We start from the raw sequence: 16,256 nt of genomic DNA on the forward strand, positions 1-16,256 counted from the left end.
CATTTCATAGCCCAGTCTGTCCCTCCTTTTATCCACTAGTCTCTCATCTCCCTTCTGTCTTCTACTAATGAAGACAACTCAACTCATCTCTTCTCGTTGTTTTCCGTGGCGTTTTGTCCTTGCAGAACGTCGACTCTTTAGCAGTGATTCTCAAACTGTTTCATGTTATGTACTTACAACCTTCATGCAGGGCCAGGTCAGCTCAACTCAATTTCAGTAACCTGTCTGAGGGGGTTCCGGGTGCAGATTCAAAGTATAATTCAGTGAAAAGTTATAATCCGCACTCACAGTGTCTGGTTTAAGAGTCTTTTTGGAGCGGTGAAAGCGCTCCCAATAGACAGGTATGTCCGTGGGTATGTCCGTGGGTGGGTGGGTGGCTGGGTGGCTGGCCGTGTCCGTAGCCTGGCAATACCTTGAGTGGCCACACACAACACACTAGTTAAAGGAGGGGCGCTGTTTTGTGCAGGCCAGGCACACTCACCACTCACTCACAGGCACAGTTTACAGTTTACAGTTTAGGCATTTAGCAACACACACAGGGTATAGCTGCTCAGATTCACCGCTCCACTTCGAACCGAGGTTTGATTTTTTAATACAGAATAGCAGCAGCAGCAGGCAAGCAAACAGGCGCGTTTCGGCTACGCCGTCATCAGTGTTAACAGTTAACGCGCTGAAACGTGTCTGTTTGCTTGCCTGCTGCTGCTGCTGCTATTCTGTATTAAAAAAGACTCTTAAACCAGACTCTGTGAGTGTGGATTATAACTTTTCACTGAATGTACTTACAACCCCCATACAAGATTTGAGTTGTTAAAACCTTTCGAAAATTGTACCACGTTTGTGCCACATTTTTCTTTTTTTTTATAGCACACATACAACATTGTAGATAATCTATTTTCAAATAGCCATTGAACCCTCTCCAGGAGTAGGACCCCACTTTGAGAACCACTGCTCTAGTCTAGAGGGATCTGTTGCATGCCGAACATTTCATCGTCACCCCTTTTGTCACACTGACAATTTCAGGAATGTATGCTACATGTTTTACATACTGTACAGCAGTGATCCTCAACACGTTTAATTTGAGAGAGCCACAATTGGACAGGCTTTGGGCCACGGATCCCCATTTGATACAATGTTTATCCCTGGGACACTAATCTGAGAGCATTCATTGTTTTTATTTAAAACCCCACGTTAAGAAGAACCACTACTGTACAGTATGACTGTCTAAGTTGACTCTGATAACAATCCCAACCGTTGGTATTATACAATCGTTGCATACGATCATAGCAATACAATTGAACCATAGAACTGTGCTCTATTCCTTTATGTGAGGTTGTAGTAAGGCTGGACGATGTGACTTCAAAACAATATCACAATTATTTAAAACCTTTCCCTTATTACAATTAATAAACACCACTCTCAAGATTGTAGATACCTGCTTCTCGATTATTCGATGAACCTACATGAGCATGATTAAGCCATTTATTGGTTCAGTCAGTAGTCACTTTCGATATATTTTCCGTTAATTGCTCAGCCCTAGGATGTAGCGAGGTAGAGAAGTATTATAGGGTTTGTTAATTGAATGTGGTTGCCTGCTCCCTCATTGGTCAACTCCAGGACCTTCTACCGCTTCGAGGCGGCGTGGGACAGCTCCATGCACAACTCCCTGCTGCTGAACCGAGTCACTCCGGGCGGGGAGAAGATCTACATGACCCTGTCGGCCTACCTAGAGGTAACATGCTCACACATATGGGCGGGAGGACGGGGGCTGGGCCCCTTTTTTTGGGCCACATGAAGGTGTCTAACAGTCCTTTCTCTTTGTATTCATCATCACTTGCAGATGGAGAAGTGCACACAGCCGGCAGTTATAACCAAAGATGTCTGCATGGTGTTTTACTCCCGAGATGCCAAGCTCACCGCCTCACGTTCCATTCGCAACCTCTTTGGCACCGGGAGCCTGCGGGGAGCAGAGGGGTGAGTCTGAAGTTTCCAATCCTGAAGAAAATGCAAACATTTTGTGTTCTACGTTTCTCTCTCTGTAACTGAGATTACAGTATTATTATTATGACCTCCTGAAGGCAATGGGGGACATTATGTTTTTTGCCCAGTGTGTCTGCCTTTACGGGGCTAATCCTGCAAACCACTGGACTGATCAGCGCCAACTTTTTTCTCTGTTTTTCACATAATGTTTTTTCATTTTATAATAGAAGTCAGTGGCCATCAGATCAGGCTGAAACCGTGTCCAAATGTGTTATATCATGCTGTAGATGCCATAGATAGATGATTGACATAATGGACTTGTTATGAGATCAGACAAGGGGCAAGGAGCAAGGTTTCAGCCCCATTGTATTCCATTAAAATACAATATTTTGAAAAGTAAACACGTGGAAAGAAAATATGTTAGCCTACTGGCATTGTCCGCAAGACATTTGGCACTAATCTCTCCAACAGTTTGCGAGATTACCTCTTATAGACGATTATAAACATCCTTCCTTTATGCTGTTTATGGCAGTTGTTCTCAAACTGTGGTCTGGGGAACCCCAGGGGTCCTTGAGGAGTTAGGGGTCTGTAACTCAGAGGGTGTAAAATGTGTACACTCTCAGAGTTAAATGTTTGAGAACCACTGGTTTATGTGAATGTTGTGTTGTTTCAGAAACCGTGTGACAGGAGTCTATGAGGTCAGCCTTTCTCACCTGGCAGATGCAGGAAGCCCAGGTAGGAACAAGATAAAAAAAAGATGCTTGTAGATGATCATTAATGGGACACTTCACCTATTTTGCACCCAAATCCCATTTTAATTAAGTTAAGGATGTAACCAGAACTGCACTCTGTCGAGGTGCCAACTTGCGGCTTGTGCACAAGTAGGCCATGACTTATGCATCAGCAGAGCGCGCCATGAGGTGCGCTCACCACTGACATCACCACTGGTGATGCCAGTGACATCACCACTGGCATCACCAGGAATGCTGGTCCCTCATTGGCTGTTAATGATGACGTTGCCAGAAATGCTGGTCCCTGATTGTGCTACGGGCTTAAACACACACATACACCGACATACCTACCGGTACATGCGTAGCCTGATTGGCTTAAACACAAACAGACACCGACATACTGTACTTACAGTACATACGCAGCCGAACGCAGTAGTGGCAGTACTTGCGCGCTCTGCTGACGCAAGTAATAAACATGATGTTGGAGTCTGTTTTGTGTTTTTTTGTTTTATTTTGATTGTGATTTCCAAGCCTGTGACGTCTGGCTGGAACCTGCAGTGTTCCACTGACTGTCCAGGAAGTCCAGGAGGCTCAAGTCTGTGGTGTCACGGGAGAGTGTTTTCTGCTGGTGTTTCAGTCCGAGTGTATCAAAGGGTGCGTTCGGAAATGCGCACCGGTTTTGGTTAGGGTTAGGGTTAGGGTTAGTTTTTAGGCATAGTTTTACTGAGGTTAAGGTTAGGGTTAGGGTTGGGTTTAGGCATAGTTTTACTGAGGTTAGGGTTAGGATTAGGGTTAGGTTTAGGCACTCACTACACTGAGCACACACCCGGTGCACATTTCCGAACGCACCCTTTGATACACTCGGACTGAAACACCAGCAGAAAACACTCTCCCGTGGTGTCACAGATTCGAGGAAAAAACAACACAAAACACAGTCCAACATCATGTTTATTATGTCCTCAACTTCATTAAAACGAGATCTGGCCGCAGAATGGGTAAAGTGCCCATTCCATACATTAGGGCCATTTGAGATACTCATCCTTGCTGTCCTCATCCCAGGCATGCAGAGGAGACGCAGGCGGGTGCTGGACACCTCGGTGGCCTACGTCCGTGGCGAGGAGAACCTGGCGGGCTGGCGGCCTCGCAGTGACAGCCTCATCCTGGACCACCAGTGGGACCTGGAGAAACTGAGCCTCCTGCAAGAGGTGAGACTACAGTACCAGGGCTGTCACCATTATGACATTTTACATGACGATTCATTGTTTTTGTCTCCACCAGCCGAAGGCTGAGGGAGAGTATGTTTTCCCCTCCGTCCGTCCGTCCGTCCGTCCGTGCGTCCGTGCGTGCGTCCGTCCGTGTGTGCGTCCTCGCAGTTTGTGAACAGCTAATCTCAGTCACCGTTGGCCCGATCGCTGCCAAACTGAGCACACACACTCCCTGGATGCCAATCTAGAACCTCTGCCCCACATTTTTCAAATCAGCCTCATGGTGGCGCTATAACAGGCCGATTTGTGTGGCCTGGTTGTTACCAGCTAATCTCCGGCGCCGTTGGCCTGATCGCTGCCAAACTGAGCACACACACTCCCTGGATGCTAATTCAGAACCTCTGCCCCACATTTTTTAAATCAGCCTCATGGTGGCGCTATAACAGGCCGATTTGTGTGGCCTGGTGGAGACCTGTGCTCGGAAGAGCACTGCTTCTAGTTTTAATTGTGTTTCTGTCGTTGACAGTTACATTTCTGTTTGGCTTGTAGGCTTTGAAGTTGCAACATGGCAGATATGACACATAAGACATAACCTAAATACACAAAGAAATGACTGACATATTTGACAACTTTATACTTAAAAAAGAACATTGATAGTGGAAATAGCCGATCTACAAGCTCACAACGCGCCGCGATGCTGCGCGTTGTGAGCTTGTAGATCTGCTATTTCCACTATTTTTTTTAAATGTTTGAAAATATATAAACATTTTTCAACATGGAAATGATTATCAAAAAAAGAAAAAGGTGATCCAGGCACTCAGGTTTAAAAAAGGAGGAACAACTTTATTTCATTTAGTTAAAACCGACATGTTTCGACCATGAACTGGTCATCATCAGGGCGTGTAGTACTGATGACCAGTTCATGGTCGAAACATGTCGGTTTTAACTAAATGAAATAAAGTTGTTCCTCCTTTTTTAAACCTGAGTGCCTGGATCACCTTTTTCTTTTCTTGATGACTTGATCCCGTCGATCCAAGAGCACCATTACACTCGGTTTTACTATTATATCCTCTGACCAGGACCTGGTTTCTCTCTCTTTATGGAAATGATTATGACAAAATAATTGCGATTATGTCAAATAATTGCGATTAGACAATATGTAATAATTTTGACAGGCCTAAAGACAACCCGGCCAATGATACCAACCAGTAACTACAGTATATCCACTGCAGGAAGCACAATAATAATGTACCGCTAGTTCTGGCACAATTATTATTACATTACCGCAATATTTCCAAATGGTAGCCTGTGCGTGATTTGCAACATTTATTTGCGTATATTTGAATGGTGTTTGATATGCAAAATGGGGTCAGACCCCCGGTTAATATTTGCACCCGGGCTACTATTTGGAAATATATCGCAATTATTTTTGCATAATCCACAAATTCATCTGTTGGAAAATAGCTAATATTGACTACAAGTACATTACAAGGTTGTAGATTGGCTCTTACAAGGTTGTAGATCGGATATTATATTTTTGAATAATGATTAAATGCATGGCCTGGTATTTTTCTTTCTTATTTTGTACAGTAATCTATATACTTCAGTTATTTGTCATATATGTCCTGTGTCAAAACATTTTTTACACAGCCTAAAAGGCAAACATTAATGTAATTTAGATTTATATGTTCAATGCCCAAAACATCCTCTATCGCAATTATTCGTATGACAATTGATGTCATGGTCGTGACAGCTCTAGATGTACACAAAAGGAATGAAGTCTCAGAGCATCGCGGACAATTCAATGCATTTGTATATTTACAAGGTGCTAAATAAGAATGACTGATGTGTGACAATGACTCTAACGAAGATGAACTGGGAATCGAAACGTTAGTTCTTGTTATTCAGGACCTTTTAATTGTCTGTGACGCCCCTGTGCTTCATTGCTTTTGTCTGCTGATGTGTGCTGCTGCTGTGATGCACGGGACGTCGGGACCTGCAATTGCGTCACAAGGGGTAGGAAAGTGGGACTGAGTTTCTAGGGCCCAAGGTGGAGGGGCCCTAGTAACTTTAGCTATTGAAAAATAGCAGATCTACAAGCTCACAGCGCAGCACCGAGTGCCGCGCTGCGAGCTTGTAGATCTGATATTTTTGAAAAGTCGTGAAAATGTGTGCAAATCTTTGAATATGTATTTTTTAAGCGAACATTTGTAACTCAAATTTTGCTTCTGGGGGATGGTCCCTGGAACTAAATATTTTGAGATGGGGGTCCGTGGCCAAATTCATATCATTTTGGGGGTCCTTGACATGAAAAAGTTTGAGCATCACTGACTTGGAAACATAGGTTTCTTGCACACATTTTCACATTTTTTTCAAAAATAGCAGATCTACAAGCTTGCAGCGCGGCACTCGGTGCTGCGCTGTGAGCTTGTATATCTGCTATTTTTCAATAGTTAACTCATTCTGTGCCAGCGCCCTCTAGGGGCCAAGGAATGCCAGGGTATCTCTCATAGGCGAGCGCTTTAGCTTCCAGGACCTCACCTTCCAGGACCTCACGTGCTCACGTTCATGCACGTCATGGAAATGTCCCGGATGATAATGCTAACAGAATGGCTATTCCCATTTTGTCATCTAAAAGATCATTTTTGGGCGATTTCGCCGTAAATAAACCTTGCGCCGCTTCCCTAAAGACACAATCCAGAGATATAAGCCTTCAAAGATGTGGTCTTTCATTGGATTAGGCGGAGATTGGCGATTTCGTTCGCAAATAACGGCCGGCCGGGAGGTTGCTAGCTTTCGGCTAGTAGCTAGAAAAATCAGGCCAGGCTTCAGAAGGCCTCTTATCATTTTATTCATTTAATTAAAAAAAGCCGGACTACTTCGGGATCGGCACACTCGTGTACTCATCGGAAGCGGCGCCGAACATTGGGTGAACATTGGGGAGCTCAAAAATGTATTTTAAACCATTTTTAATGGAATATATCGTCGGACAGAGTAGAATGGCTAACTGGCTAGCGGCTAGCGAGCCAGGACCACCCACGACTCTACAAGCAGCTCGGGGTAAGTGAATTAATAAAAAAAAATTGTATTGGATTGAAATAAAGCCGAACTAGTTCGGGATCGGCACAGAATGAGTTAACATTCATGGGGGGCCCGCAGTGAATCCTTGTACCCAGGGCCCAGAATTTGGTGTGACGCCCCTGGATGGCGCGCTGAGGAACTCCCTCTCTTCTATTATAGCCCTAAACGTAACCCCCTGTCATCCCAGGTGGAGAAGACCAGACATTACCTCCTGCTCAGGGAGAAGCTGGAGTCCACGCTGCTGCTGAGCCAGGAGTCCATGCTGAACATAGTGGAGGAGGAGAGAAACCAATCCCCTCAACCCTCGGAGGGCAGCCAGGACCTCAGCCCTGAAATCATCACCGACAGACAGAGGGAGTTAGCTACCAAGGTGACACAGCTCTTTTTAACCCCTTTTTTGAAAAACACACGGTCATGTTCTAAGGTAGCGTATCGTCACTGTCGGACAAAGTACTTGCCCACCACAAGTAGGGCCTATACACCAGGGGTCTTCAACGTTTTCAGGCCAGGGACCCCTTAGCTGAGAGAGAGATGAAGCAGGGACCCCCAGATTCCATATAGTTTGATCGTTTGACAGCACAATCATCAGTGTATTTTGGATTCATGTCAATTTGTGTTATTATCAGATATGTAACCACTTGAACCGTCAATACTTAATAAACTTGACCTATCACTCTGTACTTAGTGTGCTTTTCTCCCCTTTACACCAAATAACATAGCCGAAAATAGCAGATCTACAAGCTCACAAGATCAGCTATTTTCGACCTAAGTTCACAGAATATGGACGTCAGGGTTCAAGTGGTTAATATAAAAAAGGAGAAAAAAGGTTTCTATCAAACCAAGATTTGAAGGACCCCCTGTAGTAACTCTGAGGACCCCCTTGGGGTCCCGGACCCCCTGTTGAAGACCCCCGTGGTATACACTATACATGTCATATACATCGTCATTGTCTATTTATATATTTTGCCATACAGTGTATCATAGACTATTTTCCTGTTTATTTTTGAGCGGTGCTAACCGCTCCTACATCTGGCTTTGTGTGTACCGGTATGTATGTCCGTCCGTCCGTCTGTATGTCCGTCCCGCACAGCTTGGCATTGTCCAAACTTCGCGGGACGTTCTGGGCACATAGGCTATATAAATCTGGTTTCTTCCTGAGACCAAACTCACAAAAATACTGAATTGTCATAACAGCTATCAATAATGACAAATTAATTGAAATCAACAAAATCCATGTAGAAATGTTTTCTACGTAAATGTATTTTACGTCCCCCCCTGCAAATAGCTTATTCCCTCCCTCCTTCAAGTCTTCCCAGTGGCTGGTTACAGCTAGTTGCAGCTCTATTCTATCCTGTGAAGTCACACTCAGCATAGTCTATTATTTTTCCAAGTATACACACACACGCACGCACACACGCACACGCTGTGGGGCGGAAGTGGCTCTGGAGGTAGAGTGGCCATTTGGCATCTACTTAATCTCCTGACTGTCTTCTCTACCTTTAGTGTCTCCGTCTGCTCACACACTCCTTCACCAGAGAATACAGCCAGAACACGGTGTGTGTCAGCGCCAGCGAGAGCAAGGTAGTACCCAACACCTTCACCACCAAACCTTTCCCCCTCTAGTCCAGTGGTTCTCAAAGTGGATTCCAGGGACTCTATGGGTTCCTTTAGGGCAGTGGTTCTCAAACCTTTTGGGCTTCAGTTCCCCCCCTTTCCTGATTGCTGAATCCAAGTACCCCCTTTAATCGACAACAACATTTTGACTAGAAAATACTGACATCAATTGTCCAGTTTTTATGTCAATAGGCTATGTTGAAAGTAAGTAGCCTGTTTTCTATTCAGTAACTACAATTCGTGCTTAATTTGGTTTAAAGCTTTATGAAGCAGCACGTTCACATACATTTGTCAATATCATCAAACGAGTAAAATAAATGTTTCCATTTTCTCTCAAGTACCCCGTGTAGTACCTTTGCGTACCCCTAGGGGTACACATACCCCCATTTGAGAAACACTGCTTTAGGGGGTTCTAAATTGACCCATACAAGTCTGCAAGTGTACAAATGGAACCAAATGAACCCATTTGGCTCCATTTGTACACCGCCAGAGTTAAGGGGAGACCCTTGGAATTTGAAAGTTTGAGAAACTCTGCTCTAGTCTTTCCAGTCAGTTTGAACCTGTGTGTGTGTGTGTGTGTGTGTGTGTGTGTGTGTGTGTGTGTGTGTGTGTGTGTGTGTGTGTGTGTGTGTGTGTGTGTGTGTGTGCGTGCGTGCGTGCGTGCGTGCGTGCGTGTGTTACAGCTCTCAGAAATGTCTGTGACGTCGCTGAAGGACTCCACCTCATCTTCTGCCCTGAACACCATCATACCCTCCTCGACGTGCCCCTCACTGGTTGAGGGTTGCTATGACGACACTGAACTCAGGTCAGTTCCTTCTTAGTCTGGGATCACTTCACTTTTCGAGGTTTGATCCGGACGGGAGAGGAAACCACTTTACGTCATGTTGTAGTACTCAAAGGACCCAAAATAATTCCCCTGCGCTCAAGGACATACTTTTAGGGCCTACCTAATAAACTCCTTGATGCGGCGTAGTTTTGCTTTTGAAAAATTTGTTTGGGATATGCATCTTTTATTCCAACTCGTAGCGACTCGCAAGACTACACTAGGCTACTCGAGCATTGTAATAGGGATTGGGGAAACAAACGGAGGGAGCCAAAACAAAGCGACGCCACTTCTTCGGCTTGTGGTTTCCGCCTAGACCGGATCAAACCGCCCGTTGTTAACGATCACCAGGCTTTCCCTCAGAAAGCCTGGTGGGCGAGGTTAGTTCCTACTATGTGTGTGAGCTTGTAGATCCGATCGACACTGAAGTCAGGTCTGTTCTGAAGCAGGCCTGTTGGCACAGTGTCATGAAGTAGTTTCCTCGATTATTATTTGATCTAATACTATATACCAGGGGTCTTCAACGTTTTCTGTCCAAGCACCCCTTGGTTGAGAGAGAGATGAAGCAGGGACCCCACAACCTTTTCATAGATTCCATATAGTTTCATTGTTTGACAGCACGATCGTCAGTGTATTTTGGATTCATGTCAATTTGTGTTTTCAGATATTTAACCACTTGAACTGTCAATACTTAATAAACTTAACCTCTCTGTACTTAGTCTGCTCTCTTTCCCCTCTAAACCAAAGCTCTTTGCTGAAAATAACTGATCTACAAGCTCACAACGCCTCTCAGCGCGAGGCGTTGTGAGCTTGTAGATCTGCAATTTTTGGCTAAAGTTCTCTGAATTTGGACACTAGGGTTCAAATGGTTAATATAAAAAATGAGGGGGAAAAAAAGTTCATATCACACAAAGATTTGGAGGACCCCCTGATAGTAACTCTGAGGACCCCCTAGGAGTCCCGAACCCCCTGTTGAAGACCCCTGCTATATACAACCAACCAGTAGGGGTCAGCATTGATAAGGGACTACAGTACACTTGGGATTTGGGGATTGGCAAGGGCCCTATTTTCATCCATGTCTTATGTCTTATCCATGAACTCTTTTAGGGATAAGGGTAATTATTTTTTTTATATTTTGAAAAACATTTTTTTTTAAAATATATTTTAAATAGCTGATCTACAAGCTTACAACGTGTCGACGTAGATCGGCTATTTGAAATATTTAAAAATGTCTTTCAAAATAGTAAAAAAAAGGTAAAGAAGTTTAGGGATAAGGGGTAAAGGCATGGACGAAAATATAGCTCATAAACTAAATTGGGAGGTAAAAAAACAACAAACCAATGTCCTTTCTGTACCCCAGACCCCCTACGCCCCGTTCTCGTGCCGCCAGCCCCTGCCCTGAACCCCAGCAGGACAGCGAGGCCAAGAAGTCCTCCAACGGAGCCCCTGAAACCAAACCTCGGATCCGCAGATACGTCCCCGATATCCAGGAGATGCGAGTCAGGTGAGCACTCACATAACCATGACGGTGACCTAGAATAATTGAATGCTTTAACTATTGAAAAATAGCAGATATACAAGCTCACAGCGCGGCACCGAGTGCCGCGCTGCAAGTTTGTAGATCTGCTATTTTTGAAAAATCAATTTTTTTTTTTTTTTTTCTTTTTGCAAGTCTTTGAATATATCTATTTAATAGCGAACATTTGTAACTCAAATATTTGCTTCTGGGGGTCACTGGAACAACATATTTTGAGATGGGAGTCCGTGGCCAAATACCTGCAACTTTGGGCGTCCTTGACAAGAAAAGGTTTGAGAACCATTGATTTAGAGGAAGGATTTAGAAGTCGGGTCAAAGATCGTGTCAAAGATATTCAAAGACTTGCACATATTTTCACGATTTTTCAAAAACAGCAGATCTACAAGCTCACCGCGCGGGTGAGCTTGTATATCTGCTATTTTTCAATAGTTAAGGCATAAATTAATGGTTGAAGTGGTTAAAATCTAATGCGACTCGGGCGCGTTCCAGGTATTTGAGGGTTAAATGGAACCACATTTTAACAGATTTTATCACATTCCTTATAGCCAATAATTGGAGGACAGGAGTCTAGGAATGCGACAAGAACAAAGAAATCTCCAGGAATTTAAGGCTTCATGGGGCGTGCGATTGATAGAAAACAAATAATTGTTTGCACAGCACAGCAGAGCACAGCAGAGCAGAAAGTGGGTAGAACATGACGCTAGAAATCAGGGACTTGCAGAGAATGTTAGAGAGGCAGGGGCTGAAATTTCTAAAAGGTCCTTTTGGTGAAAATATCGAAAATATAGCAGACCTCCAAGCTCAGTGCGACGCGTTGTGAGCTTGGAGGTCGGCTATTTTCGGTGCTTGATACCACACTGAACTAAGCATAATCAAGTCAATACTGGAGATTTGGTGTGTGTACAGCATGGATTTCTACTCAGAGAGGGCAATTATTTCAACATAAGATGCTGCATTCAAGTTCAGGAGAGTTTGGACGAGGCAATTGTCTTCAATGCTGCCTTCGGGTATGGCATGGAAAGAGGGCATTTGGCATGTCTTTCACCATAGTAAAAACTGCATTCATGTTCTGGCGAGGGCACTTTTTACAGATGGATAAAAGGGCAGGGGCTCAAGCCCCCTTTTGATGTCTATGTGTGCACGTGCCTGCTAGAAATAGAAACTTACGACTCATAAGATGTGCCGATGTCGACCCCGTATTCCCTACGGTAAACGTTCTAACCCCGCTCGTCTCCTGGTCTTTTCTCTCGGCAGCCCCATCGTGTCGAAGAAGGGTTACCTGCACTTCCTGGAGCCGCACACCAACGGCTGGGTGAAGCGCTACGTGGTGGTGAGGCGGCCGTACGTCTACATCTACAACACAGAGAGGGACACGGTGGAGAGAGCCATCCTCAACCTCTCCACCGCCCACGTGGAGTACAGCGAGGACCAGCAGGCCATGCTGAAGGTGGGCAACGGAGTCGCACGCCACGCAGAGCCACGCGCTGTGCACTTGTAGTCGTAGACTGGGGCGTTACAGGGGGGGGGGGGGGGGGGGGGGAGTGGGACCAGGGGCATAGTTCCGCCGATTTAAAATGACTCCAATACGGAACTAAAACTTCCTATGATTGGCCGCTAGTTGCGCTGTTTTCCCCCCCGGCCGATCGCAAGAAGAATTGTTCTCCATTGGACCCCATTCATTTTCCCCTTTCGTTTTCTAACCTTAATTAACATTTTCATAAATACTTTATGGTTCCTATCGCTAGTTAAAAATTGCCTTTCAATCACGATTATATGCGTTTTGTGAAAATAAGGTCCCATTTATGTTAAAATTGATGATAAAGTTGCAGGGGGCGTGGCCAACTAAACTAATACCAGCCGGCTGTGTTCTTCTTCGTGTCCTGTATTTCGGGAGGCTCCGACCACATTCTCCCATGTATCCCTGCGTTGCACGTGACCCATGCCAAGGACCCATATTGTGTCATTTGCGCTGCATAGAAACCAATGGCTTCGCTTTGTCCATATCTTTTATACAGTCTATGAGTGGGACTGAGTTGCTAGGGCTCAAGGTGGAGGGAGTGGCCTTAATTATTGTATACTTTTAGCTATTGAAAAATATTTTTGAAAAGTCGTGAAAATGTGTGCAAATCTTTAAATATATGTATTTTTTTAAGCGAACATTTGTAACTCAAAATTTGCTTCTGGGGGGTCCCTGGAACTAAATGTTTTGAGATTGGTGGTCCGTGGCCAAATACATATCATTTTGGGGGTCCCCAAAGGTTTGAGCACCACTGACATAGAAACATAGGTTTTTCAAATAACCTTAGAAGGATTTGAAATATTCAAAGACACATTGTATATCTGCTATTATTCAATAGTTGAAGCACAAAATAATGCGTAATAATGCGTTCATGGGGGGCCCGCAGTGAATCCTTGTACCCAGAATTTGGTGCGACAACCCTGGTCGTAGATCTTGCGTTTTCACTAGTTTGGGTCCCGGGCAAACGTCTGATCTCTCATTTGGGTCTCGAACCTGCACATGTTGGGAACCACTGCCCTCTAATGCAATGGTGGAAGAAGTACTTCATTTTTATTCTTTCTTCTTTTCTTTTTTTTTCTTCTTTTTTTTACTAGACCCCGAACACCTTCGCTGTGTGTACGGAACACCGCGGAATCCTGCTTCAGGCCAACACTGACAAAGAGATGCATGATTGGCTGTATGCCTTTAACCCTCTCCTCGCTGGAACTATCAGGTAACTTACTGACGCCAAGTAACTGGCAAAACACAAAGATTCTATTGATAATATAGAACAGGGGTCTTCAACAGGGGGTCCGGGACCCCTAGGGGGTCCCCAGAGTTACTACAGGGGGTTCTCCAAATCTTTGAGTGATAGCAACTTTGTTTTCTCCTTTTTTATATTAACCACTTGAACCCTAGTGTCCATATTCTGAGAACTTTAGCCAAAAATATTTATTTTATATTTATTTATTTTTGGCAAAAAGCTTTGTTGTAGAGGGGAAAAAGAGCAGACTAAGTACAGAGTGAAAGGTCAAGTTTATTAAGTATTGACGGTTCAAGTGGTTAAATATCTGAAAACACAAATTGACATGAATCCAAAATACACTGATGATTGTGCCGTCAAACAATGAAACTATATGGAAGCTATGAACAGGTTGTGGGGGTCCCTGGTTCACCTCTCTCTCAACTAAGGGGTCCTTGGCCTGAAAACGTTGAAGACCCCTGATATAGAAATATACATTTTTGCATCATGGATGCGTGTGTTTTCTCCTCCCTTGCAGGTCAAAGCTGTCCAGGAGACGAGCAGGACAGATGAGGATGTAAGATGACACTACAAAACGTTACAGAGGAGCGGGGAAAAAAATCATAATAATTGGAAGACAAAGACTAATGTGTATATAGTTCCCTGTCTTTGTACCTTACTCCTGTGCTGAAGCCCCCTCCCACGAAACACCACCGACCCACCCCTTGCACAACCTCTGTCAATCACAAGCTGACCACTAGTGTTCTCCAGACCCCCTTCCCACCCACCCCACCACACCCCACCCCACCCCACCTCAACCCCTGTTGTCTCGTCAGGGCTTTGCTGCTGTGTGAGTCCCCTAGTTCCAGTGGTTCTCAAAGTGGGGGTCCAGGGACCCCCCACAGGGTTCCTTGAAGGGGTTCCAAAAAATGGACACTTATTTTAGGTCTGTAACTCTGAAGGGGTTACCAGGCCAATGATTTGCAAACGCAAACAGTTGCAACTTGCAACCACAGCAATGCATTGCGATTTGTTTGCCCGGCTACTGGACGAGTCGGATCACTCGCGACGCAACGAGCCGGCATGCGCCAACCAACGGGGTAATTCAGGCCGCTGCGACTTTCCTCTGAAACGTTCCGCCACGGTTTAGTTTCGTTGCATCACAAATCATTGGTCTGGACTGAGCCTGAGAGTATACAGGTGGAAACTAAGATGAACCTTGAAATGTAAAAGTTTGAGAACCACTAGTCCGAAGAACCTCTTCACCTCGTTCACGCGGTACTGTACTGGAATAATATTCATAGCTGGAGGAGATACGTACAACCTTGGCCACATGAACCCTAGCATCCTTTTTCTGGGGGGGGGGGGGGGGGGGGGGGCCGAACATTCAGTGAAAATAGCCGATCTACAAGTTCACGACCCGCTGGAGCCCAGTTTATAGGGTTTAAGTGGTCAAGGGTGTAGCAATCCACTTCTCTATCTCAGATTACGTATGTCTGGTAATGTAGTTGTTTGTCAGTGACACATTGAGCTTTACGCGTTTATTCCTCAAAATAAGAAAGAAAGCAAAAAAAATGAATAAAACTAAAAAAAGCTGTGACAGTAATCATTACGTAGAAGCTGCCGTGTCAGTTGGGATCACATTACGACATTCTGCATCTCAGCTGTCATGTAAAATACATGAACCTGCAGATTCTCTCTTAACTATAGAACTATATTAAGTACACCTGGTTTGCATTCAGAGTAAAACTAGGAAGAGGAGAAGAAAAAAAAAACAATACGAATAAATAACGTTGCTGCTCTGTAGATCCATTCGCTATTCTTAACGACTCCGCCGTGGGAATGCATAGCATCCTTGTGAATTCGGATACTGTACAATCTTCTAATTTCTCTGAATGTTTAGCGCACACAGTCTGGCAAGGGAAGAGGAATGACTCTGAGCAAACAATAATTGATCCTCAGCTGTTTTGATTTAAAAAAAAGAAAAGGATGGGGAAAAAAGAAACATGTTGTTTTAGCTCGCAAGAGCCTCGAGGGTATCTATCTACTTGTCGCCCATTTAATAATCAACCATTGTTAAATTAATCCTCCCAAATTCAACCTTAACCTGAATTTTATTTGTATCAAGATGTGATATATTTAGATATTTAACAGCTTTAATATTTATTTCTGCATGTATTTATTTACAAAGACATTTATATTTCTAAAGTAGTAGTACAGTGCAATTTCTGCACACCGCACTTTTTAATTATGAGTTCCTTCAAAACGTTTTGATAGCATAACCTTGTCCCCAACGCAGTTATGGCTACTTGAACAATTACATGATAATAAACATGGGCCAGTTTCCTTGTGCTGAAGACTACTTGAATTATGCTATCCCTTAGCAACCAAATGGGGATAGTCACGTGCGACCTTCGATCCGATTTACATACAGTACAAGGTCAATTAGAGCACTGTTTCTCAGTGCCCACCAGGGGTCCAGATGAACCCTTACAGCTCTGTAAATCTGAGAGAGTGTACAAACGGAACCATATTTTTTTTAAATCT

General features: G+C 44.3%; 1 protein-coding gene across 16 annotated transcripts in view; it reads left to right on the top strand.

Annotated features, from left to right (window-relative positions):
* Positions 1 to 15,051, top strand: part of kif1aa (kinesin family member 1Aa) — a 100,925-nt gene extending 85,874 nt beyond the window's left edge. For all 16 annotated transcript variants that reach the window (XM_080738341.1, XM_080738352.1, XM_080738355.1 and 13 more), the window contains 11 exons: positions 1,615 to 1,729; positions 1,838 to 1,971; positions 2,651 to 2,712; positions 3,768 to 3,913; positions 7,182 to 7,364; positions 8,498 to 8,575; positions 9,292 to 9,413; positions 10,792 to 10,935; positions 12,223 to 12,415; positions 13,582 to 13,700; positions 14,248 to 15,051. In XM_080738341.1, coding sequence (XP_080594467.1) covers positions 1,615 to 1,729; positions 1,838 to 1,971; positions 2,651 to 2,712; positions 3,768 to 3,913; positions 7,182 to 7,364; positions 8,498 to 8,575; positions 9,292 to 9,413; positions 10,792 to 10,935; positions 12,223 to 12,415; positions 13,582 to 13,700; positions 14,248 to 14,290 — 1,339 coding nt within the window. In that variant the 3' untranslated portion in view covers positions 14,291 to 15,051. The remainder of the gene's footprint in view (positions 1 to 1,614; positions 1,730 to 1,837; positions 1,972 to 2,650; positions 2,713 to 3,767; positions 3,914 to 7,181; positions 7,365 to 8,497; positions 8,576 to 9,291; positions 9,414 to 10,791; positions 10,936 to 12,222; positions 12,416 to 13,581; positions 13,701 to 14,247) is intronic.
* The last annotated feature ends 1,205 nt before the right edge of the window (positions 15,052 to 16,256 follow it).

The sequence above is a fragment of the Nannobrachium achirus genome (genome assembly GCF_963921795.1).
Source record: "Nannobrachium achirus genome assembly, chromosome: 1".
Taxonomy (NCBI): Eukaryota; Metazoa; Chordata; class Actinopteri; order Myctophiformes; family Myctophidae; genus Nannobrachium; species Nannobrachium achirus.